General features: G+C 34.1%; 1 protein-coding gene and 1 pseudogene across 1 annotated transcript; one reads left to right on the top strand and one right to left on the bottom strand.

Moving 5' to 3' along the window:
* Positions 1-499: 499 nt before the first annotated feature.
* LOC134233167 (N-acylglucosamine 2-epimerase-like) lies at positions 500-25,666 on the top strand (annotated as a pseudogene).
* LOC134233168 (UPF0739 protein C1orf74 homolog) lies at positions 2,501-4,640 on the bottom strand. The gene is made up of 2 exons (XM_062715158.1): positions 4,364-4,640; positions 2,501-3,280 (listed from the first exon to the last, which is right to left on the bottom strand). Exon 2 carries the CDS (start codon positions 3,267-3,269, stop codon positions 2,538-2,540), a length of 732 nt encoding a protein of 243 aa, XP_062571142.1. The 5' UTR covers positions 3,270-3,280; positions 4,364-4,640; the 3' UTR covers positions 2,501-2,537.
* Positions 25,667-27,094: the final 1,428 nt, after the last annotated feature.

A 27,094-nucleotide genomic window follows, 5' to 3' on the forward strand; every position in this document is an offset into this window, starting at 1 on the left:
TAAAGCTTTTCGGACCAACTAAGACTTTTCTATTATTGACTTTTAAACAGACATATCATGTTATTTAGATTTTCTTCAATCAATAGACTTGAACAGACTGAATCATTAACTCGGCGCTATGTTAAATACTCTTCGTCAGAGACGAACAACTAACTAAAACAACTAAAGACAGCTAAAAAGACACGTAGTGTCACAAAAACCTCATATTGTCTTTCTTAGATACACCAAATAATTTCCCATGTAATAACAGTACCATATAAATCTTTTTTTAAGTTAAAAAAACTTCCTCGACCATCAAAATCATTTTTTAATCTCAGGATTAACACATATACAGTGTATACTTAAAGTTGGAAACACATATTACGTAATAAGATAGGAGTTTGAGCACCTGCAGATAAAGGTGTGGAGTTTATGATAAAAGGGACAGCTGCAAGTCTCTATAAAAGCAGAGATACCTTAAATAAAAAAGAACCAACACTTCTCATTCCTATCGACAGTACAATGTTACTTCTAGCTTTTACACTGTGTCTTACGACAGTTACTGCTGCCCCGAGTCAGGTCTGCAAAGAGGCCTTCCATAACGCGGGGATCTCAGCCAGATACAATGAGACAATAGCCCACGCTATTCACTCTATGACGATGGAGGGCCTGCGGATGTTTAACCCGATGGCGACAGAACAGAACAAAGTTCCTACAGTGAACCAAGACTTATCACAAGATCAGAAGGTCCTATCCTACGCTCCACATTTCCACATCTCCACAGACTTCGCCACGTCGACGATGAACATGGTGGACAAAATACTGTCCACTGTGGGAACTCAAAAGACGGACTGGGACCACACTGGTCTTCTGTTGAGAGAATTGCACACGTTTTCCACATGTGGGATCTATGGCAAAAGGTAGAACCATAATGTTATTTTACACGAAGTTTTTTTTTTAAATCATTATACGATAAGATTCAAGCACAGTTTGTTTTAACTAAAATTGAAGTCTAAAAGGGATTCATATGGGGGTCGGGTTTTGGGGTTACCAAATAGGGATTGCTAAGACATTTGGAATGGTATCATTCTGAAGCTCTGTGTATCGAATAAACTGCATAAGAACGTCTATGCAGGTGGTCATTGTACAGTGTATATTACGAAAGAAATAAGGAAAGTTTACAATTGAAAAGTTGGCGTCAGACGTCACGTAATACATCTTTCATAAAGTTTTTTTTTACAAGGTTACCGTCTTTTTCTAAGATAAATACTATATAGTATCCAAATATCAGAATGAATATGTGAAAATGACATAGATATTGCCAGTTATAATACTAGTATATAATATTAATCTCGGAGTACTTTTGCTTTAAATCAGAATGTTTTTGTTATCAAAAAGTTTATAGGTTACCAATAATTTAAGTTTTATTTTTATTGGTCAAATTTTGTGATTTCTGATCATTAAAATGTTACCAGTGGTTATTCTGAGTTTTAAGTATCCATATTTGATAAAAACCACTTTTGGAATATTTTGTTGTACAATACTCCTGAAGCTTCTCCTTCACTGTTGTTAATATTTTTCTGAAGAGTAAAGAAAGAGGCTTGATATTTTGACTTTTGGAAAGCATTTTACGAATCTTTTAAAGTATTTTTGAGAAATTCAGTTCGTTGGGTAGAGTTTAGGGTAGGAAAGCGTTGTATTTTTTCTCATAACAATTTTACACTTTCTATTTTGTACCACGTAAATTTTGTGAAAAATTCTCATATTTAAAGATTGTCATATTAGTCTAACACTTCCCACCTAGTGTGTTTAGATGAAACATGTGGAGATAACGAACGGTATTCAAGACCAGAAGTCCATAAAACAATAAAAATAGGAGTAAGTTCTATGGTCGATAAAGTGACCTTGTCAGCAAATACAATTTATCATTGAGTCAAATGCTGACTGACGTTTTTCATACTTATTGTTAGTCCATTATTTATACACTGAATTGACGACGGATTTTCCGTTATTTCCCGAACATGACAAGGAGCACACGACGGGTGTGACCGGTCGGCAGGGGATGCTCACTCCTCCGTGGCACCTGATCCCACCTCTGATGTTTCGGAGGTCCGTGTTTGCTCTGCTCCTATTTTGTATAGTTTTATGGACCTTTGATATTGAATACTGTTCGTTACCTTCTTCATAAGATTTAACCACCATTTATCTTACTATTGTGTGATCGCTTACAGATTTACGAGACATCATGGCAAGATGTTCTGGCCAACCCACCTGAGCCAACCACATGTATTTGTCTGAAGGACACCCGAGCTAACGGCATCAAAGCGGCCGTGGAGTGGGTGGCCAAACACTACGAGACGGGAACCCCCATTACTCTTCTGAATCGTCCGATCCCTAAATTGACAGACGCCCAGGCCTGGTCAGTGTGGAAAGAACGTCTGCTGCACTACTACACACCCACGGCTCTCCACGACGCCGCTGTCTACCTGTACTGTGTTACACACAACTAAAACACTATACAAACACATGATAATTTATGTCTATAATATACATAAAGTCTACAATACAAACGATACAAGTGTTTTTCTTTCAAACTTAAGAGAAACTGTTTGAAACATTTGTTTCCATTTCCCATTTTCTCTCCAGCGTTCGAACCATTTATTCACGTGTTCCTCTAAGGCACAAAGACAGTCTGGGAAACTGAATGAGTAAATAACGTTTGTCTGTGTGTCTGTCCTTCTGCCCAGGACTTCCACGTGTTGGACGACTTGTGGATTACCCACACGGTCCAGACTGTCAGAGTCGAACCAATACACAACAGGGTACCCAATGAGGAGACCTAACACAGTGTAAAGATTCACATCCTTAATTTCTGTATACTCAGAAGCCACTCCGTCTTCCATCACAATAAAAAAACACGTGGAGATTATACGTTCTAAAACATCATTTTTACCTAAAATCTTTGGTGTATCATTTGTTGATGATATATCTACAAATTTTACCATCAATGATTCAGAGTGCAACTTGACGAATTCTTCTGGATTTACAATAAGATAGTCCATTCCTATCGCTACAGCCTTTAAGTTGTTGTGGATAAGATTAGAGCATTTCAAGTCAATCACAAGATTTACTACAGACTCTAAAGTACTTACTCCAAAGTCCACTAAATAGGCCGGTTTAAGTCCGAAATCAACAAACTGAATGTTAGATTGAAGTTCATTAGATCTGTGCTTTAATTTACTTCCTAAATGTGTACTGATTAAGTTCGCCCAGGGAACACTGGTATCCATGACTTGAATATCTGTATTTAAAAAAGTAGTTTTTTTTATAGTGTACAATTGGGAAAAGACATTTGCGATATACAATTATTACAAATAGAATTCATTTCATAAAATCAGCCTTTCTACTTTTCGACATTAATAAATAAATCCCCTCCCTCTAAAAATGGAGAAAAAAATGAAAGCATTTGCAGATCAGAGACTTTTGGTCGTAGATTAGCTTGCCATCTGTTCCGTAGCTACAGAACTGTAGCTCTCTGCTTGAGAAAATTCGAACAGATAAACTAGAGAGCTACAGATCCATGCGTAGTAACGACCTTCGATTTACGCCGACGATTTTTTGTCGCTCACTTCAGGTATTAAGTATTTCTTATACATGTATTTAATATTTCCCTAGCCGTATTAAATGATATCTGATAATTAACGATACATTTAACGCATTCAATATAATGTTTTTTACAAGAATAGCCATTTGTGGAAGTAGTCGTAAAAATGGTAATCTAAAACCGACATTCCAAATCCATAGATGACTGTTTCGGATCGTTGGAAGGTAAATAAAGTATCACTAATTGGACTAAAATATATGATTAATTATTGGATACCATTCTAAGAAGGTAAAAAGTACTAAACTACATAAACTACAAGAAATAATACCTGAAGTAAGCGACAAAAAAATCGGCGGTGTAGATCGAAGGCTTTTACAATGCATAGATCTTTGGCTCTCTGCTTTATCTGTCCGAATTTTCTCAGGCAGAGAACTACATTTCTGAAGCTATCTGTTCCGTTAATATAAGCTGCAGATTTTTAGCTCGCTTGTCTGAACAAAACTAAGATAGACAGTCTTGTCACTGCACATTTTGCCACCGATGGACTATCAGTACATATTGATATTAGCACAAAATCTGCTGAGTTTTTTTTCTACTTGCAGAATGGATGAAAAAATGCATTTCCAATCGAGGTGTCGCAGGTTTGATAAAAGATCAAGCTTCCCCACTCACACAAGTGGATAAGGCTAAGCTAATGTAAGGTACAGTACTGTTTTTGATAACAAAATCAAATTAAATCGAATGTATATAAATTGCTTTTTGTATATATTGAATACTCACCCGTCTTATAAGTGCACAAATTGGAGCAAATAAAAAAAAGTGCAATAATAAAGTATGCTGTTCCTTAAGAACTTTGTAGCTGCAATGGGCTTCCGTATCGAAACTCCTGTCTCGCATAAGATCACACCACAGAGGACCCTGTTCGAGGGGAAATGCGAATACCGTTTCAAGTCATAAAGTCCCACATATAGTGTAGTAAATATTCATCATTAAAATTACTTAAAACTTCACAACATTAACATTGCATACGGTGTTCAGTTAAAGTGACCTAGCACCGTTTGTGCATTACACTACAGTAGACCGTTCGGGAAATATTTCGTTTATATTGTATTGTTCAGTACTTCTCTCTCCTCTTAGATATTTATGGATTTTAGCTAGTTACTCAAAGTAATCCGTCGATATTTGAATGCTACACAAAACCTCGTATACATATATAGGTATTTCAATCCATCGAAAACAAGAGGCCCAAGGGCCACATCGCTCACCTGAGAAAATCTGCTAGGAAAAAGCACAAATCAGAAGGGGGATGTTGAATTTAATACTACTTGAGAATGCTTTCATATTAATACAGCATATGACTTTGCTCATCTTCCCAAGTCAAGAGTTTCTGATCCGCTCCGCCCCCGGAGCGGAGCGGATCAGAAACTTTTGACTTGGGAAGATGGACTTTGCTGTTCTTGATAAAAAATACTTTGAAAACATTTTCTTCCTATATATAACTTCATAAAAACTTGATTTTGATTCCCCATTGTTTCCCTCCCTACCCCAAAGGGCCATGATTTGAATAAATTTAAATCAGGACTTGAACAAACTTAATTCTACACTACCCGTAAATGCTTCCATATAAATACTAGTATCACTAATACATTTGTAATATGGCTTTGCTATTCTTGAGAAAAAGATTTTTTAAAATATATTTAATGTAAAACTTGGATCCCCCATTGTGACCCCACCCTATCCCTGGGGGTCATAATTTGAACAAATTTGAGAAGACGATTTTTAAAGATTTCCCTATTAAGTCCTATGTAAAACTTTAATCGGCCATTGTGGCCCCCACCCTACCCCCGGGGGTCATGATTTGAAGAAACTTTTATCTACGCTACTTGAGGATGCTTCCACATAAGTTTCATCTTTCCTGGCCCAGTGGTTCTTGAGAAGAAGATTTTTAAAGATTTTCCCTATATACTCCTATGTAAAACTTTGGTCGGCCATTGTTGCCCCACCCTACCCCCGGGGGTCATATTTTAAACAAACTTGAATCTACACTACTTGAGGATGATTCCACATGAGTTTCATCTTTCCTGGTCCTGTGGTTCTCGAGAAGAAGATTTTTAAAGATTTTCCTTATATACTCCTATGTAAAACTTTATTGGTCATTGTGGCCCCACCCTACCCCTGGGGGTTATGATTTGAACAAACTTGAATCTACACTACCTGAGGATGCTTTCACATAAGTTTAATTTTTCCTGGCCCTGTGGTTCTTGAGAAGAAGATTTTTAAAGAATTTTCCCTAAATACTCCTATGTAAAAATTTGATCAGCCATTGTGGCCCCACCCTTCCCCCAGGGGTCATCCAAAAAATCTAGAGCACTACCTGAGGATGTTTCCACATGAGTTTCATCTTTCATGACCCAGTGGTTCTTGAGAAGAAGATTTTTTAAAAATGCCATTAATTTTTCACTAATTCATAATTGTCTCCCCTTGGAAGAGAGCGTGGCTCTTCATTTGAACAAACTTGAATTTCCTTGACCTAAGGATACTTTTTGGCAAGTTTGGTTGAAATTGACCCAGTGGTTCTTGAGAAGAAGATGAAAATGTGAAAAGTTTACGACGACGACGTCGGCGTCGTCGTCGTCATCGTCGTCGTAGATAACGACAGACGACGGACAAATTTTGATCAGAAAAGCTCATTTGAGCCTTCTGCTTAGGTGAGGTAAAAAGAGGTGAGGTCCGAACACATTATTTGAATTGGCTTCGCATAGTGAACACATGGAGTAATGGCATGTATGTTGTTATAATTGTAAAATGTTGCTTTGATCTTTATGTTGTTAAATAACAACCAAAGAAATACCAATAAACTGGTAAGCGATTTGATCGATTTAATTCGCTTTATTCATCCAACTTCTTAACTGCTCAGGGATACCCTTTTCGAATGCCATGTCATACGCATTCTAGTTTTAGAGCGGGATATTTTGATTTAATGCCAGTAGTTTTGAAGGAGGAGTCTTAAGTTTTGCTTGTTTTAAATAAAAGCTGAAATATTTATCATTTAGACGCCTTTGCACCTTTTCCGTTTTTTATTAAGGTCTTCCGTCTTCACGGAAGACCTTATAGTGATTCTACTGTTTCTTCTTATTTTTATTATTATTTTTTTCCCCAAAATTTTGTGCAGGCGATTTCTCAAAAACTGTGCAGTGGTTTTCAATGAAACTTTCAGGAATTATGCGTCGTTATATGAATTAGATGACAAGGAAAATTTGAAATATTACTTCGGAAGATATTGACAGTTTTCTGATTTTAAAACGGAAGCCCCCTTTTTATCAAAAATGGCTTAAGATATTAACTGGAGACTTATTAGAGATGATAGATGATCACTTCTAGATTTGCGGAATTACCTTTTTGTGCGTCGTTACTACTTCCGGTTGCTATCAGAAGCGAAATTAAAAAATCCGTATTTTCTAACTTTTTTGTTTCTCAATATTTTTCATTTATTTTTGGAATGCTAATAAAAACCTTTCTTGTATAAATGCTCACTGTATCATTTGTTTGAATATTGATAAATCCAAACTCTAGATATTAACATTTAAAAATCTGAAGCGGGTCAAAATGGCGGCTGTCTCTGTCAACTCCGACATTTCGCAATTCAGGGTTTACGAAGTCAGCCGAGCGTTTGCTTGAATGAAAGTAAAATAGGATAAATGAAATGTAAAGGAATACTTAAGCCTACAGGAACATTGTTACGTTATAATTCTGTGTCAAACTATGATTTAATCCTTGGTCGTCTGAAACGTCTTCTATGATTAGTTTTGGCTGGTTCTCAAAGTAGAAAAAGAAAAGACTAAATGTGCAAATTGAATAGGATACCTAGTATCTTTTGTTTTGGAAAATTAGATTTTAAATCATAGGTATAAGTAATAGTTTCTAAGAAACAATATGGATGTACATAGTAAGTATTAAACGTAACCACTGTTTTGCTCATGCAGACTTGTGTCATATTCAACTACTAGAAAAGAATAAAAAATAAGAAAATCATTTTTCAAAATATCGTTGAATGGAGTTCATATTAACATTCTTGTCTCAAAGATCTGATTTTAATTTATTGAACATAAATTTTATCTGATTCCCTGACTGTAGTAGGCATGCTTTTATCAATATGTTCTTTATCACTTTTTTTCAGCTCAATTTTGCGGGGTTAAAAAAAATGGGGCGGAATATCGTTGCTCGCAACGAGTTTCTTTTCTAGTTTACTTTCTTTTTTTAATTGGGAATCATATAATTATGCTGTTTTAACTTGTGCAGTGTCATACATGCCTAATTCCCTCTTATCTCCTTTAACGAACCACTCATTATCAAGTACAGCTTTTAAAACTTAAATATCGAGGATAAATTTGATTTTATTTTAATATGTCATCAATTTAGAATTGAATTAATCGATACATTAAGAAATATTACTGGAAAAACCTTCAGTTTTGAAGTTAATACAGCCAGCTGCAAAGTATAAAGAACGGAAAGGAACTGAGGATTTGGCTAATACCTTGAAACATGCATCCAAGTGTCACAAACCATTTTCTGGTAATGTATATCAGTAGAAATTATATATTAAGATTTAAAGAATTGATATACTCAGTATCAGACTATTGTGAAATACCTGTTATATGTTAATTGCCACACATGTATGTTTGATGTATGTTTAACTAGTATTTACTTAATGCTGTAAATATCAGTCTTGACATTATACATTAAATAATAAAATATAGGATTTTAAACCTGCAACTTGATGCCTAAATGCTTCAATTTATTTTCATTAAATCTGAAAAATTTTCATCTGCTGGGGATATATTAAATATCAAAACTTTTGTATATAGTGCTCAAGTTATCCCCTACTTTTCATGCTTGTTTTTAAAAGAAGCCATAATACTCAAGAAACATACCTTAATTTTCGAATAAGGTTTTATTCAGTCAATAAAATATGTTTTTCCATGGTGTAATTGTCATTTACAGGGAAAATGTGCCTAATTTTTTAATAGCCAGCTATTTTTTTATGAATATCAGTCAGAATTTTTATTTGGGCATATTTTGTATATCAACTTTGCAATACTTTCAAGTAAATTTTAGCCAAATTAAGTTTAAATTGACTGTATTTATATGTTTATGAGGAATTTTATGGTGTAATACCTTTTTAATGAAATTTTTCATGCTCTATTTTGGCCTAGAATGTTAAAGGGTCTTACACCTTCTTAGATGAACACTAACATACACTTTTCTTGTCTTTAAATTATTCCTTGGATATTACACTTTCAGAAGAAATATAACATTTAGTAAAAGTACAAAATACACAACAATTTAGTACCCACTTACATTAAAAAAATAATCCTGATATTAACTATATTTCATAAAGTGTAATCTACTCATTTTCTGTGTAATGTATATCCATGCCAAATGCAGTATAAATTATATATTACTATTTAAAGTTAATTGATATACTCAGTATCTAACATTATGAAATAATGAAATTCCAACATATGTTTAGGCAACGCCATGCCAAAATGTTTTTAAAAATGTTTGATGCAATATTGTAAACCAAAGTATTTTTCTTTTGGAAAGAGATCTTGGACATTATACATTAAATAATAAAGATAAAGGATTTTAAACCTGCAACTACAAGCCTTGAAATTGTTCAATTGTATGTTTACATGTATCAAAATTTTCTATCTGCTATTGCATGAATATTATATTTGAAAATTTTGTATTAATAGTGCTCAAGTTATCTTCAAACAAAACTTTCAACTTGTTGTTTTTATACCAATTCTCAGTCACCATCACTCAAGAACATACCTTAATTCTGTCGAATAAGGTTTTATTCAGTCAATAAAAGAGCAGTTAATTTCCATCGTGTAATTGTCATTAACAGTGAACAACAGTTTCTTTAATAGCCAGCTATTTTTTTATGAATATCAGTCAGGATTTTTACATGGGCAATCTACTGTATATCAACATCTAGAAATATACCATTTGGACCACAACTGGAATATGCTGTTGAAGTTTTGTCTGGAAGAACAAAAGCTATATATTAAAAAGCTTGAGAAAGTTCAATTATTGCTGCTAGAATAGTAACTGGTCTTACACTTATTGCTTCCAAAAATGACTTTATATGGAAACTGGCCCAGTGGTTCTGGAAAATAGAAGAAATCGAACTAATTTATATAAAATGTACAAAATACACAACAATTTAGTACCCACTTACATTAAAAAATAGTACCTGATATTGAAGGCTATATTTCATAATACTAGTAATCTACTCCAAATTCTTCCCACTATTCCATGCCCAAATGCAGTATAGAAATTATTTAATAAATCTCTTATTCCATACACAGTTAGAAAGTGGAATGAAATTGGCCCCAACATACCCCCGGGAGGCAACTTCCATAAAATGTTTTTAAAAATGTCTGCTAAGCAATATTGTAAACCAAAGTATTTTTCAGTGGTTCTGGAAAGAGATTTTTAAAGATTTTTCCTATATACAAGACTAAAACATAATTGTATTTTTAACGCTTGTCCCATTTCGCTGTCCAAATTGAATCTGGACAAATAGAGGATCCCTACTATTTGTTTTTTGTTTGTAGAAAGATATTCTCCTATATATCTATGTAAAACTTGACAACAGCCCCAAACAAACAGCTAGACAAACAAATACAAGACGCTACCAATATGCACTCTGAGTTTCATCTTTCCGGGCCCAGTGGTTCTGGAGAAGAAGATTTTCAAAATTTTTCCTATATATTCCTATGTAACACTATGAAGCGCATTTTGGCCCCACCCTTGCCCCGTTTGGATGAAAAGTTTAAATCTACATATTTTGAAGATTCAATGAGTTTCATCTGACACGCCCATGGTTTTTAGAAACGAGAAAGTATATATTCCTATGTAAGTTTTAGGACACCCCATTTTGGCGACAAGCATCATGAGTTACATGAGCTTTAAAAAAATCTATAAACCTGAGGATGAGTTCCACAGAGTTTCATCTTTCCTGGCCCAGCGGTTCTGGAAACACAATTTTGCAAAAATGCAATTAATTTTTAACTTATCATGTCTATTGAAGTTACCAAACACATGTTTCGAACGAACACGTATTTACTCGGTGTTTATTTAGATCCTCAATTTGATTGGCTATTAGAAGAAGTCGAAAATGTGAAAAGTTTACAGACAGACGGAAGAAACAACTTGACGGACAGACGGATTTCGGAGAAATGGATCGTGTCATAAGATGACTTGAGCCTTCGGCTCAGGTGAGCTAACAATATGCACTCTCGATCTATCGATCCGGGCGCATAAAAATATGCTTCAAAATTAGAAGACATATCATGTCATTTAGTTTAAGTACATTATTTGCCCCTCCTGAGTGTTTATAAGCGTCCGTATAATCAGAGATAAAAGTTTATTTACACTTGGTGAACAGGTGAACAGGTGAACACGGCCATTGTTCCAGAATGAGTGTTAATCGCCTGTCGGAATTCTACACAAGATCAAGAACGACCTGGATAGAACCGTCCAGTTCTGGAGACAGCATTCAAAGGACAGGAATATTATACTCGCGTCTCGTTTCTTTGTGGAAAGACCTTTTTCATTTAATATTTTTAACCATAGACTAGCTATATTTCATCTTCGCTAGGAGGGTTTCTGATACGCTACTCTCCTCATAAACCCTTGGCCTACTGTTCATAGAAAAGAACAGTTCTGATTGGATTTCAGTACACAGGTCGACCAATCAGCAATTGTTTTTTGTAAATGACGATATTTGCGTACCATACATCTTCACTCTTTAATCTCGGAAATGAAAAACTTTAAAAATACAACGATCCGTAAGATAAAATAGCCATGGTGTCATCCAATATCTTCTAAATATGTGATTAAGAATCCTATGTGACAAGCTTCAGGTTTGTTCTATAAATAATGAATAATCATAACTCAATTATTGCTTCTTAATTATTCTTGAAAAAACTTTGATTTAATTTTTTTTTAACACTTCTTTATTTCTGGCGATGACGCATTACTGTGCGTATCTGATATTCGAGATCACGTGACGGAAAACAATCCCGTCTTTTGACTTCACCGTATGCCAAGGGTTTATGAGGAGAGGAGTGTTTCACAAAAACCCTTGGCTAGCGAAGATGGCTATATTTTATAGACGATATAGAGTATATACATGTAATTACACATGTACAAATCGATCAAAATATAAAACAAGATCTGTTTGTGAAACACTATGTACAGGCTTATATGCCAACATATTCAAGATTAAACTTTTCTTAAATGCAAAAAATTATTTAATATATTGATACAGTAGGGTATTCTCACTGGAAATAAAATTGTGAAATATGAAAGTTGGCCACAAAAATACATAGATGAAGTATGGAAGCCCTAGCCCTAACCCTCCGCTGTTATGGCCGATATTAAAAATTTTAAAAAGTAGGATAAACTCTAAGGTCAAAGGTCTTGCTATGAAATAAAAGGTCTTGTTACGCATATTTAGTTTGAAAGGACTAGCCCTAACCCTTTTGAAGTTTTTGTCAAGGATTGCTTTTTAAAAGTAGGCCAAACTCCAAGGTCAAAAGGTCAAAGTTCTTATGTATTCAAAGAAAATACTTTGTTCACAAGTATTACATATGTGAAGTATGAGATCAGTAGCCCTTAGAGTTCAAAAGTAATAGCTAAAAGTTTTTTCAATAGAGTACTGAAAATCTCCAAGGTCAAAAGGTCAAGGTAATTGATATCTAATGAAAGGTCTTGCCACAAAGAATGCATTTGTAAAAGTATGGAAGAAAAAGTAACCGCATAGAAGTTATGGCCAAGATTAAAACATTTTTCAAAGTAGTTCAAACTTTAAGGTTAAGGTCAAAGGGTCAAAGTCTTAATATCAAACGAAAGGTCTTGTCACAAGGATAAAATAGGTAAAGTTTAGGCACATTGCCTTTACCCTTTAAAAGTTATGGTGAAGGTTTTGCTTTTTAACTTTACAACAAAATCAAAGGTCAAGGTCAAAGGGTCAAAGTTTTTGGTATTTAATGAAAGGTCTTTTAAAAAGGATTACATATGTCAAAAATGAAAGCCCTATCCTATACTTTAGATAGTTATGGCCAAGGTTAATGTTTTTTCAAAAGTACCGAAATCTCAAGGGTCAAGGTCAAGGTTATTTGTATTCAATGCAAGGTCTTTCCACAAAGAATACATTTGTGAAGTATAAATGTCCTGGTTCCTACTGTTTAAAAGATACTGTCACAAAGAATACATCTGTTTAAAGTGATAGTACTAGTCATAACTTTTCAAAAGTTATTGCCCAGGTTATCTTTTTTTAAAAGTGGATACAACTATAAGGTCAAGGTCAAAAAATTTTATACCCACTAAAAGGCCTTGACAAAATGAATGGATGTACATATATGTAAGGACTGAAAGCCCTAGCTCCAACTACCTTATATTCAAAAGTTATGACCAAGACGAAAGTGGACCAAACTCTAAGGTTAATTTTACACCCACTGAAAGGTTTTGTCACTTGAATTCACATGCGAGATTTGAAAACCCTAGCTTCAACTGTTCAAATATATGTCCAAGGTTAAGGTGTGGTATGTTTATTTTGTAAAAGTAGGTCAAACTCCAAGGTCAAAGATTTGGTGGTACTCGAAGAAAGGTCTTGTCACTGCAGTGATTGGGATAAGCTAGGGAGTAAATGTGACAATGGCACACTCCAAATCAGTGTCAATGTGACATTTCAGAATTCAATGTGCCAAACAGATTTTTTAATGGGAAAGTTCCTAGTTAGAAACTTGCAATTGATTAGTTGCTGTTAGAATTGCAGTTGACTTTACTTAATTGAAATTGTCAAATTATTGTATGACGACATTAAAAGACACAAAATTAGTATACATGTATTTAAATTCACAAGTGTCAGAAAATAAACACTTCAATTTAATTTCAATTCTTTATTTTTTGTCTCCGATGTTTGACATCTTTAAAATGATTTAAAGCCTGGTATACGGCTTCCCTCATGTTAAATTTTCGTTTCGGTTTTTCCTCCTAAGACTACATCATCAGTCTTACCGTGAGATTCATCACCATTCATTCTGTCAGCATGTTATACTTCTTTCAAGTCATTTTCTACCGATTACTTGAATTCTTTTTGTTAGAATTGTTAAAATTAAAAAAAGAAAAGACTGCCCCTCAGTACGAGGTATTTTCTTTGGCAGCATGCTGCACTATTTCGTGCGTTAGCAAATCAGAAAACACGTAACTGTTTGATTAGATACTGGAGAAAAGAAAGTCATAAAACGACATTAAATACTGTTTTTTCAAGCATAAATTGACAGCGATTGTTGTGGGACTACAAGCACTTGGGGGAAAGCTCAGAGTTTAAAAGTATGTAGTGCATGAATATATATGCGCCACGATGGCGCAGCGTTTTTAATTTTAATGTGACATTTTAAAATTTAATGCGACTATGGCGCAGGGCGCGTGCTTATCCCAATCACTGGTCACAAGAAATACAGCTGTGAAATATGAAAGGCCATAGCCCCAACCTACAAGGTTCAAGTTTTTGTGGACAAACAGACCAGACAGACGGACACAACAAAAGCTATATATCCCCGAAACTTCGTTTACGGTGGCATAAAAATCAATTATTGGTACAATTAACTCACAGTACAAAACAAGATGTGTTTGTGAAACACTGATACCTTCGTGTGGCAGCTGATATAGCCGGAAAGAGGAAAGTTTTTTCCCAAGAAATATAAGGTCAAATTGTTCGAATCCAAAGTACGGTCTTTTCACAAGGAATATATCTGTGAAATATGAAAGCCCTAGTACTAACTGTTCAAAAGATATGGTCAAGGTTAAAGGTTTTGAAAAGTGGGGAAATCTCTGAGGTCAAGGTAAAATAAAAATATGTATACCCATTGTAAGGTCTTGTCACAATGAACACACAAGTGATGCATGAAAGCCCTAACAGCAACTGTTTAAAAGTTATGGCCAAGGTTATACATGCAGTTTGGAAATTTTTGGTAAAAAGGGGTCAAACTCTAAGGTCAAGAGGTCATTTTGGTGGTACTCTAAGAAACGTCTTGTCACAAGAAATACACCTGTGAAATATGGAAGCAATAGCCCCACCAAATCAAAAGTTATGGTCAAGGTTAAGGTTTTTGCGGATAAACAGACAAGCAGATAGACAAACAGACTGACAGGGAAAAAACTTGATACTCCGATTCTTCGATCACGGGGGCATAAAATGCTTATAACTTGAATATTTTCGACCTTTTTTTTCAGGGGATTTTTCAATTGTCTAAGTAAAGATGGGAAGGTGTATGATGATACGAAACATGTCTGGCTACAGGCGAGACAGGTATGTTTTCTTAACAATTGTCGATATCTAAAAAAAATGGCAAGATTTTTTTACAAAATAAGTAAATATTTTTGTTTTACATACCTATACCTTCATACGAAAGCCCAGAAGGCTCATTCGAGATTCGAGTTTCCAAAGACGAGATTCGAAATTCGAGATTCAAAATTCGAGTTTCGAGATTCAAAATCCAAACGAACCAATCAAAAGCGGGTTCAACATTTGATTACTCCCCTTTATTATGTTTTTACTATCAAGAAATAATTCAATATAATTATATCAAATGGGTCATTTGATTAAATTACAATGCAAGAAAAAGTGTTATATATATTAGACGTAAATTAATTTAAATAATTAATGGATTTTTGATCAGCAAAAAATATATCAATTTATATTATAGATTCTTAAATATTAAATAGATTACATATATCAGGAGTATATATATTTTTGTATCGTCAACTAAGTACCGGCCAGGAGGCGGTCGGCTCTATGATATGAAAGTTCGAAGTTGCTGTGCGTTTCTGCGGAGTTAAAACAATTTAGATAAAAAATATTTAACATTAATATAGTAGTATATTAAAAAGAGCGTCTTAAGGTTAAAGAAGAACGCACCATAAACATAAAATTAAAAATTCTTAGGAAGAATGAGGTAAATATTTCATCCAATCCTATTTATGAACTTAGACATGTTTGAGGTGCAGAGAAAATTAGGACATGTATTGGGCGTAGTCTAAAGCAAAGACCGCGTTATGTATATTACGCAATTTTACTTTCTCTATTCAAACGGGATTTGTTGTACGTATTTATTTTAAAATGACGTGTACATATGTACATATATAAACATTTTGAAACATATGTTTAAATGTTAATTCATTAAAAGACTTAGCAGGCTACAGAATATTACAAGATTTGGCCCTTAGCAGACAAGGATAACACGTTTTACAATGTGCCAAGAATTTTCCCGCTACAACTCAAAGAGAAGAAATGTAGTGGCGGATCTAGAGGGACCATAAAAGGAACAATAAATTGGTTTGCGGCCGATTTTTGACGCTTGCGTCAATATATGTTTCTTGTCTTAATTTTTAGAAAAACGCACGTGTGGACAAGACCCCCCCCCCCCCAACCCCCATCCCCTTATATTGAACCCCAGGGCTTATTTCTCTGTTATGTTTAACCTTACAATACGAAAAAATCGCTGGCGTAAAACCCCCAGAATAATCGCTCAACCAAAAAAAAAAAAAACAAAAAAAAAAAAAACAAAACAAAACAAAACAAAAAAAACACACAATTTATTACCCCACTTTACAAGAAAGAATGCTGTTTACGGAGAAAATGTGGGATTATTACGTGATGCAGAGTCAGTCCGATAGCATGGACTAAGACAGAAATACATTGTATATTTAGAGACAGTGACTGCAGTGGCGGATCCAGAGGGGGGTTACGGGGGTTGCAACCCCCCCCCCCCCCCCCTTTGGATTTGCAATTTAAGAGAAAGAGAAATAAGAAAGTTCCAATTTTTTCGTTGTGTTTTTACTATAGGAAATGTAAGGTGAAAAGCTAATGTTGTATTATATAAAGAAATTCGGTTGTAAAAACAAAATAAAAACCCTCCCTTTACAAAATAGGATTTTCAGGTTCGGAGATTTATTTTCCTTTCTTTTTCAAAAACTTTCTGGTAATGTATACAAGTACTTTTTCCCAGATTGATCAACGTCCCACTTTCAAAAACCATACTCCACCCTGTATCGATATTCTATTGAGTTATTTAACTATATGTATGTGTACAACGTACGTTTTAACTGTTTTCGCCTTCAACCCCCGCTTTTGAAAAATACTTCACCCCCCCCCCCCCCTTTTGAAAAATTTCTGGATCTGCGCCTGCAGTGTGAATCGACATTTAAAGTTAAAACAAAATAAATGCATTTAATACCAGAGGGGGTACAACGTAAACAGACTGGAGTGGCATATCTTTCTCTTATAATGTATTGTGGGTATTTGGGGGGATGTTGAGCGATTATTCTGGGGATTTTACATTTTTTTGTTATTGTATACATGATGAATAAGTTAAATAAATATATCTTATGAAAAAAAATTTCCAATAAGCCCTTGGGTTGAATATAAAGAGAGTGTGCGGAGGGGGGGGGGGGGGGTCCCACCCACAAGTACCTGTAGTTTTCCTAACAGAAGAAATTCATAAAAATGACGCTTAGTAGACAATTCAAAAATGTATATACTCCTGATATATGTAATCTATTTAATATTTAAGAATCTATAATATAAATTAAAATATTTTTTGCTGATCAAAATTCCATTAATTATTTAAATTTCCTTCTAATATATATAACACTTTTTCTTGCATTGTAATTTAATCAAATGAACCATTTGATATAATAATATTGAACTATTTCTTGATAGTAAAAACATAATAAAGGGAAGTAATCAAATGTTGAACCCGCTTTTGATTGGTTCGTTTGGATCTTGAATCTCGAAACTCGAATTTTGAATCTCGAATTTCGAATTTTGAATCTCGAATTTCGAATCTCGTATTTGGAAACTCGAATCTCGAATGAGCCTTCTGGGCTTTCGTACCTTCATGACATGCTTGGAGGATTTAAGACAGTTATAATGATTAATGAACGTAAATCAAACGATGTGACAATAACGCGTTTACCGAGGGGATGCTTCGCTAAGCGGTAACCTAGCTAAATGTTACGCCCCGTAATCGAAAATTCGAAGTATATAGTTTTCGCCCAGTCTGTCCGCTTATCCACAAATACTTTAATTTTGTCCATAACTTTTGATTAGGTGGAACTTTGACTTTTACATTTCACAAGCGATTTCTTATGAGTTGTGACGACTTTTCTTTGGGTGTCAATGTATTTGACATCTTGACCTTGCAATTTGACCCATTTTTGCAAAAAAAAAAAACCTAAATTTAAACTTGGTCATATTTTTTTTGACAGTTAGTGCTAGGACTTTCATGCTCACAAATATTTTCATACTTTTTTTTACCTTGACATTAGAGCCTGCATTTAATTAAAAAAAATTGACCTTGGCCATAACTTTGAACCGTTGGTACTAGGATTTTCATATTTTACAGGTGTATTCTTTAAGGCAAGACCTTTTTGGCTCATAGACCTTGAGCTTGGAGTTTTGACTTGCTTAGAAAAAACTTTAACCTTGGCCATAGTTTTTGAATAGTTTGCGCTGGGGCTTTTATCATTACACATGTATATTTCTTATGACATCCTTTCTCTAGGAACCATTCAATTTTGAGTCATGTCGTGACCTTGGAATTTCATCCACTTTTATTAAAAATTAACTTTGTTCAGAGCTTTATGAATGGCTGGTGTTTGATCTTTTCTATTTTAAAGGTGTATTCACTGAGAGATCTTTCTTTTGGTAACAACATTTTTGATTTATTGATCTTGGAGTTTGACTTGCATTTTAGAAACTTTACCTTGGCTACAAATTGCCATACGGGGGTATCAGTGTTTAACAGACGGACGCATATTGTTTGGATTATTTGTCTTTGTGTTCTGTTTGGGCTATTTTGTTTAGTAGGCTGGGATTATTTGATATTTATTTCTGTTTATTTATTTGAGCTATTTTGTATTGTTTGTCGGTTTGGATTATTAAATTTTTTTTATGAGTTCTATTTGAGATGTTACGTATTGTAAGTTTGGATTATTTGCCCATGTTTTCTATTAGAGCCGTTTTTTTTTTATAGGTTTCGATCATTAGCATGTGTGTTCTATTTGAGTCGTTTTGTGTAATGTAAGTTTGGACTATTTTTGTTTGTAGTATTTGAGCTGTTTTGTATGAGGGCTGTTCAATAAATAATGTCATGAACTCTGTAACGTACAATATAGAAAATATTTTACATTGACTTTGGCTTTCTCTTAATATTGAATCTTTAATAAATTGATAACCGTTCATGTGATCTCGTTTCATCATATACATGTAGTTAGAGAAGCTGGAAAACAAGGGCTACTCGAGACAGTGCATTAAAAATGAATGGTAAAGAATCAGTTAAGGTAGGTCCGTACTTTTAGAATTTTCTGTCAAACTGATAATTTTTCAATTTGAATACCTTGAACAAGTCTTAAACTTACTAAAACACCCATAAAAGACATATCTTTGCAGGTTAATTTTCATACAATATGTCTCAGCGCACATACCTCTAAAAACTCAACAGCCAAAATTGAACATAGAAAAGTGTGATTTCATATTTCTCTCAGTTATGCACCAAATCACATCAAATTTATGTTAAAACTTATGAAGATCAAAAATATTCATTTGACAAGAGAATATTTGAAATCTTTACTGCAAAACATTAACAAATTGGTGTTGAATCTGTCCATGTCTTTCAGAAAAAAATCTCAAAATCTCTTTATTTTTTATAATTCTCAAAATCCAAAATGTATAGATGCCATTTTTTCTTTAAAACTATTAAGAATTATATCTAATGTTAACAAAAACAGCTACTTTATTATGGTTGACCAGAGAATTTTAGCAAAACAGTCTTTTGAAGACGTATAATCCCATTTTTGGAATATCAATTTTTTCAATTATTCAATGCAAAATTTTTAAAAAGTAAAAATTAAATGGATGATATAGGCTCTAAATCAATAAAAACAAATCTCAGGTTAGTTTGCTTAAAAGAAAATTAAAAAGATTTAGGTCCATAAAAGCAATTAGGAATTTTGTGTTTGTGTGTGTACTAAATGACATATATAGATCTTATGGACAGAGTGCAAAGTGTTAATTTCCATAAATAATGTATATTAAATGCTTCATATGCACAATAACACTATAATAAACAAATATATACTTGCTAAATCATTTTCAATCACCCAAAAAGATTTATATCAATAGAAAAATGAAAATCAGAATTTTATATTGATGTGTAAAATTAGAACCGGATCTGTAAAAGTGTGGGCCTTCCTTAAACAAGAGTAAAATTAACGTGTCATTAAAGCTGCTGTAAAACTTGTTAAACATCCAAATGAAAAAAAAATCACTGAAAAATGTTATGTTTACAGCAACCAATGTTTGTTTTAAGACACATGAGCAGGTGGATTTTAATGATCAAAAATGATAATAGGCATCAAAAAGGGGTATAGTTCTTAGCGACAAGGACTTACTACAACCAATATTACATTTGTCAAAATTTATCAAATTATCATCGATGAAGTTTTTTTTTACTTTAAGACGCATAGGAAAATAAGAAGGCATACTAGTAATTTTGAGGGATGGTCATCATTCTTTTAGAGAAACATTTGACAGTTAAAAAGCTTAGTACTCAATGGTTACCCTCTATGTTTGGACAAATGAGTAAAAACATCAGCGTGTAAAAATATCCAAACGATTATTATTTAAAAATCAGAAATTGTATAGTTATCCACGTTTGTCTGAAATTCTTACAGATAATAAAACCTGAATCCATGGATTTGAACCCCCAAAAGAAACATGAAAACAATGCACGTGACCTAAACAGCAAAGATTTCAGATGAGACAAGATTTCCAAGAGCACAAAAAAGTTAAAGCCATATATGGCGTAACTGATCAAAAAAATATATTTTTGAAAAATTCAAAATTAAGTAAAGAAATATAGTTAATACATTTAAATTAAAGCTTTTCATACAATTCTGAACACGGAGAATACCTCGTTTCATCTACATGTAATAATACAATTGTATCTTCTCTGTAATGTGTTATTTAAATCTTTTGTATTTTCTTCCGAGTCGGAGAAAATTCCGAGAAGCCAAATTAAATTGTGATATCTTTATAACGCAACTGACTTAGATTTTGTAATTTACGGAAAAGTTCTATCTTTATATAAAGTAATGATACAAATAATAAATTCTGATAATTTTAGTCTAACAATTTTCATTGTACATACGCCATATATGGCTTTAAAAGCCATTTTCTTCAATAGTAGTGGTCCAATTGTTCAGATTTTTTTTCGGGGAAGCCGTTCAATTTCTGGACGAGCCTTATAAGCAGGCAAAACTTTTGCCAAAATCGAAAGGTTTATTAGAAAAAGGAACCAGAATCGATTATTTATTACATTCATTTTCTTCATGACAGAGTCCAAACCCACACGTCCTGAATAGTAAAGGGATTTTCGGAATAAGCAGAAAGTTCATGTTTTGTCACACCAATAATATTCGCAAGATCTTTCACCCTTGAACTAGTTTCATTTGCCAAACTTGAAAAAAAACACCTTCCAGAAACAAGAAACTAGTGTCGTTTACTGATTTTTATTTGAAAATTAAAATACGTATACACGATACTCAAAAATGTTCTAAAAACATAAACTTTTTAAGGAATATTGGATATAAGTGTTACAGACATGTGTTTCAACTAAAGGGACATATTTCAGGGAAATAGTTAAGCGGTTTTTTGGTTTCTTTCGGAGCACTGGTGACATTATTTATTGAACAGCCCTCGTATTGCAAGTTTGGATTATTTGTGTACATGTATGTGTTCTATTTGAGCCGTTTTGTGTTGTAAGTTTTTGTTATTTTTGTTTTATTTGAGCCGTTTTAAATTGTAGGTTTAGATTATTTGTGTATGTGTTCTATTTGAGCTGTTTTATATGCTAGGTTTGGATTATTTGTCTACGAGTTCTTTTTGAGCTGTTTCGTATTGTAGGTATGGACTATTTGTCTATGAGCTCTTTTTTAGCTATTTCGTATTGATTGTCTATTGGTTCTTTTTGAGCTGTTTCGTATTGTAGGTATGGACTACTTGTCTACGAGTTCTTTTTGAGCTGTTTCGTATTGTAGGTATGGACTACTTGTCTACGAGTTCTTTTTGAGCTGTTTCGTATTGTAGGTATGGACTATTTGTCTACGAGTTCTTTTTGAGCTGTTTCGTATTGTAGGTATGGACTACTTGTCTACGAGTTCTTTTTGAGCTGTTTCGTATTGTAGGTATGGACTACTTGTCTACGAGTTCTTTTTGAGCTGTTTCGTATTGTAGGTATGGACTACTTGTCTACGAGTTCTTTTTGAGCTGTTTCGTATTGTAGGTATGGACTATTTGTCTACGAGTTCTTTTTGAGCTGTTTCGTATTGTAGGTATGGACTATTTGTCTATGAGTTCTTTTTAGCTGTTTCGTATTGTAGGTATGGACTATTTGTCTACGAGTTCTTTTTGAGCTGTTTCGTATTGTAGGTATGGACTATTTGTCTACGAGTTCTTTTTGAGCTGTTTCGTATTGTAGGTATGGACTACTTGTCTATGAGTTCTTTTTAGCTGTTTCGAATTGATTGTCTGTTGATTCTTTTTGAGCTGTTTCGTATTGTTGGTATGGATTTTTCGTCTATATGTTCTATTTTAAGTGTATGAATTTCAAGCTCGGATAATATACGTGTTTTATTTGAGCTGCTTCGTATTGTAGGTTTGGATTATTTGTGTATGTGCTTTATTTGAGTTGTTTTATATGGAAGGTTTGGATTATTTGTCTGTTTTATTTGAGGTATGTTTTGCATTGTAGGTTTCATCATTATTTGTCTTTGTTTTATTTAAGCCGTTTTGAATCGTAGGTTTGGATGTATGCTCGATTGTACAATGAGGTAGAAAGGTTCAAAGACGATGATCTACTACTACAGGCCGTGAAAGCTATACTGGTTTTATTATTTGTTATTGTTGCAATTGTCATCTCGCTCATTTCTTTGCAACTTTATGCATTTGCCATCCATTAAAAATTGCATATATGTTACACGGTTATTATGCATTATCAGTTTCAAGATTAAGCCTCTTTAATTAAATATACACATTTTAAAGTTAGCTGCAGCTGGTTAGAGATACACATGTAGTTCATGTTTTATAAATACTGTTGGAATGCTTGTTACAGCGTGATTTTATTTTAGGTGCTGACTTTCTCATGAAAAATGTGCGAGACCCCAACACATACAAATGCCCCCTAATTATTACCAGAGATGGGAAACCAATCAAGATCCAGAGAACCCTCTTCTCCGAGTGCTTCTACCTGATGGCTGTGTCCGAGGTCGCCAGAGCAACAGGAGTAGGAAAATACAAGGTAAAAATTCATTCTAATTAAGCCTCACTTAATCTTTTCTTTTAAAGCTCTTTTTGGATGTGTAATACCCACTGTAAATTTTCTACAGAAAGAAGCAATCACAATGATGGATAAGATAACAGGCTGGATACGGAGTCATGGGGAGGGTTTGGGGTCTCCCAACTTATCTGGTGTAAGGCCCAAGAGTATGCTAGCTATTGCAATGATGACACTTTGTATCATAGATCAGCTCAGAACAATGGACCCAAGCCTTAACTATGACGATCTGAAGAAATGGGCACTAAGTGATGCACTGAAGCATGTTCAGGTATTTATACTGTGTTCGTATCATCCAACATTCCGTAGGAAATGAATCCTTATCCTTTATCAAATATACTAGTATGCTAGACTGCAAAGCATTTTTGTTTTTGTGGTTTGGACTACAGCTGAGAGAATCTGATTGACAACAAATCAAAATATGTAGGATGGTCCTCAGTGGAAAAAAAACCTTATGTTCTTTTAAAGCATATTTTACTTGTATGTATAAAGCTCTGTCATTCATGAATACAACTTTTTATTTGTGTTTCCTCAAAATTCTTTGCATTCTATCTAAAGAGGAATGGGACCGTCATACTAGAGACCACGACCAATGATGGGAAGGAGATGAGTGGAAGTGCAGGCCGGCTGATGATACCAGGTACCTAATAATAAATACAGCTCATTTTTTCTGATCATAAAACAGGTGTGATTTCATCTGTTTATTACAGGTCATTCCATTGAAGCTGGATGGTTCCTTCTAACAGAAGCCACTCATTCTGACAATAAGGATCTGAAGAAGGTGGCAATAGACAGCTTTATTGTGCGGCCTTTTGAGTATGGCTGGGACCGGGAGAATGGTGGTCTGTTTTACTTCCTGGACGTGGATGGGTGGTGCCCGGTGCAGTTGGAGTGGGACATGAAGCTTTGGTGGGCCCACAATGAGGCACTCATTGCCTTCCTGATGGCCTACAAGGAGACTAAGGACCCAACTCATCTGGACAAATTCGCTCAGATATTTGACTACTGCTATTCACATGTAAAACATAAGCCACATCATGACATTCGATTGAAGTTAAACTACTTCTCCTAAAATTTAATTGATAGTGTTGTTGGCTTTAAAATGAACCCATTCTGACTATTCTTGTTAATGCGAGTTTATCCAAATCATGAACATTACATTTCAACAACAAAGTGGATTACTAGTAATTCAGGTTCTGGTGTGTAATCTAATGCAAATTTATGCTAGTGTTCATTCCTAAAAAGTTTATGTGCAACATGAATCTGAACTTACTAGCATTTGTAAAAGTACCAAAAATATGAAAGTGCTTACTTACATATATAAATATCACTGATAAGGCTTACTACATGTAGTTTATTAAAGCAATGCATTTTATATACATGTAATTTCATTTCTATCTTCAGTTTGTTGACAAGGAAAATGGGGAATGGTTTGGCTACTTGAGAAAAGATGGTTCTGTTAGTTTGGATTTCAAAGGTGGACCATGGAAAGGTACATAAATTAGCTACTATGAAATCACAAATTTTCGTGGGAGGTTGTTTTCGAGGTATGAGGAGCCCCACGAATTCATGTCCACCAAGTAAATGTAAAATGTTACATACGAAATCAAATCCCCACAAACCAAGAGATTTTCCTCAACCCACGTAAATTTGACCCCGGGAAAATATGTGATTTTACAGTATCTCTAGTAAACAATGATGCCCATTGAATGCTCAGCTAGGCCCCAGGATCATGAAACAAACTTAGACCTAAGTCAAATTTTCAATTGCTTTTAAAATATTTATTGATAATTGAATTAATATCTACATTTGCAGATATCAAAACTATTTTGAAGCAACATTTACAAATGTTTTAGTTTTTGTCTCCTTGACTTCATTAACAGTTTAGTACAACATAAAGATTTTGACTTAAGTTTAAGACCTTTCATGATCCTGGGACCAGGAATCTTTGTTGTTCTTAAGCCTTTATATTTAATGTGCTGTAATAAAAGCCGTGTGATAGATGTACATCACTGTATTTTCTTCTAGGTTGTTTTCATGTTCCACGGTGCCTGATGATGTGTGAGAAAATGCTGAAGGAGCTCCTTGAAAATAAAAACTGACAGTTTTCTCTTGTGTTCCATTGTAAATTATATACTGTAATGTTATTGATCAATGTTTAAAGCAGCAAAGTCTAGAGTTTATAATGTAACGATTTATTGATATTGAGTAACAGGACCACATATTATGTGATAGTACCTTGCATATACCTCAATACAAGCAATATAAAAAATAAAATTGAATGATTGTCATGTTTGTTAAAAAAGTATCTGTATTCTAAAACTAAAGCTTTCCATTCTGATACATAGACATCATAAACTATCTAAGTTATAGACCACTATTGGATTTGTTTTCATCTGTTTCTTTGACACAGACTTTTCTTATAGTATCTACTCTTAGATATTATTTTTAAAATTCTGAATTCAAAGAAAAACTCATCATTACAAAGATGTTGGTAAATTGATTTCAAGAATGTTCATAGCTAGAGACACTTTTCCTTTCTTATCTTATTCCTACATTTGTGCCCCCTGGTATGTAAAAATCCTATCCATCATTGCAGTCTCACTCTCATGATTAAATAAAATATGAGTCTCTAGTTTAGAGAAATGTTCATTAAATCAATTAAAACTTACGTTTTTTCGTTACATTTTTTAATAAATGGAGATTTCGTTTGCAATTATTCAACGGATATGACTTTGTATTACTCCCTCATCCTCCTGACCTGTAGAACTCGGTTGTACACGTAATACTTGATCTGCTGCCAGGTGCAATGTTTGAGGGCCGAGCTACACACGTAGACAGTCAGATTACCCGGGGTCACACAGCTCGTTATGAACTTCTGCATGTGTTTCTCCTAGCTTAGCTTCCTACTTTACCATCCTCGCTGTAACACAATGCATATAGCTTCATCAATTACATAGCTTATTGTGCATATTAAGGTTTACCTCATATTTCTATGAATTCAAGAAAGTTAAATAAGAGTCATTCAGTCAAACAATTCATTGAGGTACCTGTTTAATGCATGTGAAATTGACCTAAATACCATTTATGATGAATTGACAGACTTTAATGTTATCATGCTTACGATCTTTCAGTTTTTATTTCACATTTTTGCTTGTCATTGTTATCTGTTGTCCATGGCTGTACACATGACCAAGAGCACAGGACTCGGCGTCTAAATCTGCACCTGTAGTTGAACAGACAGAAAGCACAGAACTACATTGTTGTGACACATATTTTTTATACGAGGGAAGACGGAAGGAGGAAAAAAAAGTAGAAAACAGATTGGGTATGATGAGTTAAAACTGTTAAAACCTTACTGATGGCTGTCAAACCATATGCATTGTATCGTTGCGCTTGAATTGATGACAAATGAGGCAGCTACTATGAAAGGATTCCCAGCAACACATTCAATCCCAGCTTCTGAAAACAAAAAGGTCTCACTTTGTACTTTCAGATGACCTTATTGCCTTTTTCGTTATTTCTCGATCAAATCAAGGAGCACACGGCGGGTGTGACCGGTCGCTGGGGGCTCCTCACTCCACCTTGGCACATGATCCCACCTCTGATATTTTAGAGGTCCGCGTTTGCTTTTCTCTCGGTTATTATGTTTGAATGGACTTTCGAGATTTAAAACTGCACATTATCTCCATATCTTTCATCCGTAACATCATTTCTAGATTCTTGAGAGATTACCAAATTTTGGATTAGGCAAATGATACTTATTAGTGGTAACCGCCTTCCGCTGGACCTCCAGTTAAATCTAAACCGAGTATGTATCAGGACCCTAGCTACTACACTCAATTACAGGAAGAGTAACTTGGCAACGTAATTAATTCTGAATAAATCACCAAAAATATTGAATGAAAACACATTGTAAATGATTTTTATTGTGTAAGTGAATATACTAAAATGTTAATGTAGAATAGATCTAGAAATATTGAATAAATTTCCATGGCTTTAAACACATCTGCACTACAATGTATTTTTATGTCAATCA

Source organism: Saccostrea cucullata, unplaced genomic scaffold (assembly GCF_032062105.1).
Source record: "Saccostrea cucullata isolate Sc308-1 unplaced genomic scaffold, CSIRO_AGI_Scuc_v1 ctg3924, whole genome shotgun sequence".
In the NCBI taxonomy this organism is placed as follows: Eukaryota; Metazoa; Mollusca; class Bivalvia; order Ostreida; family Ostreidae; genus Saccostrea; species Saccostrea cuccullata.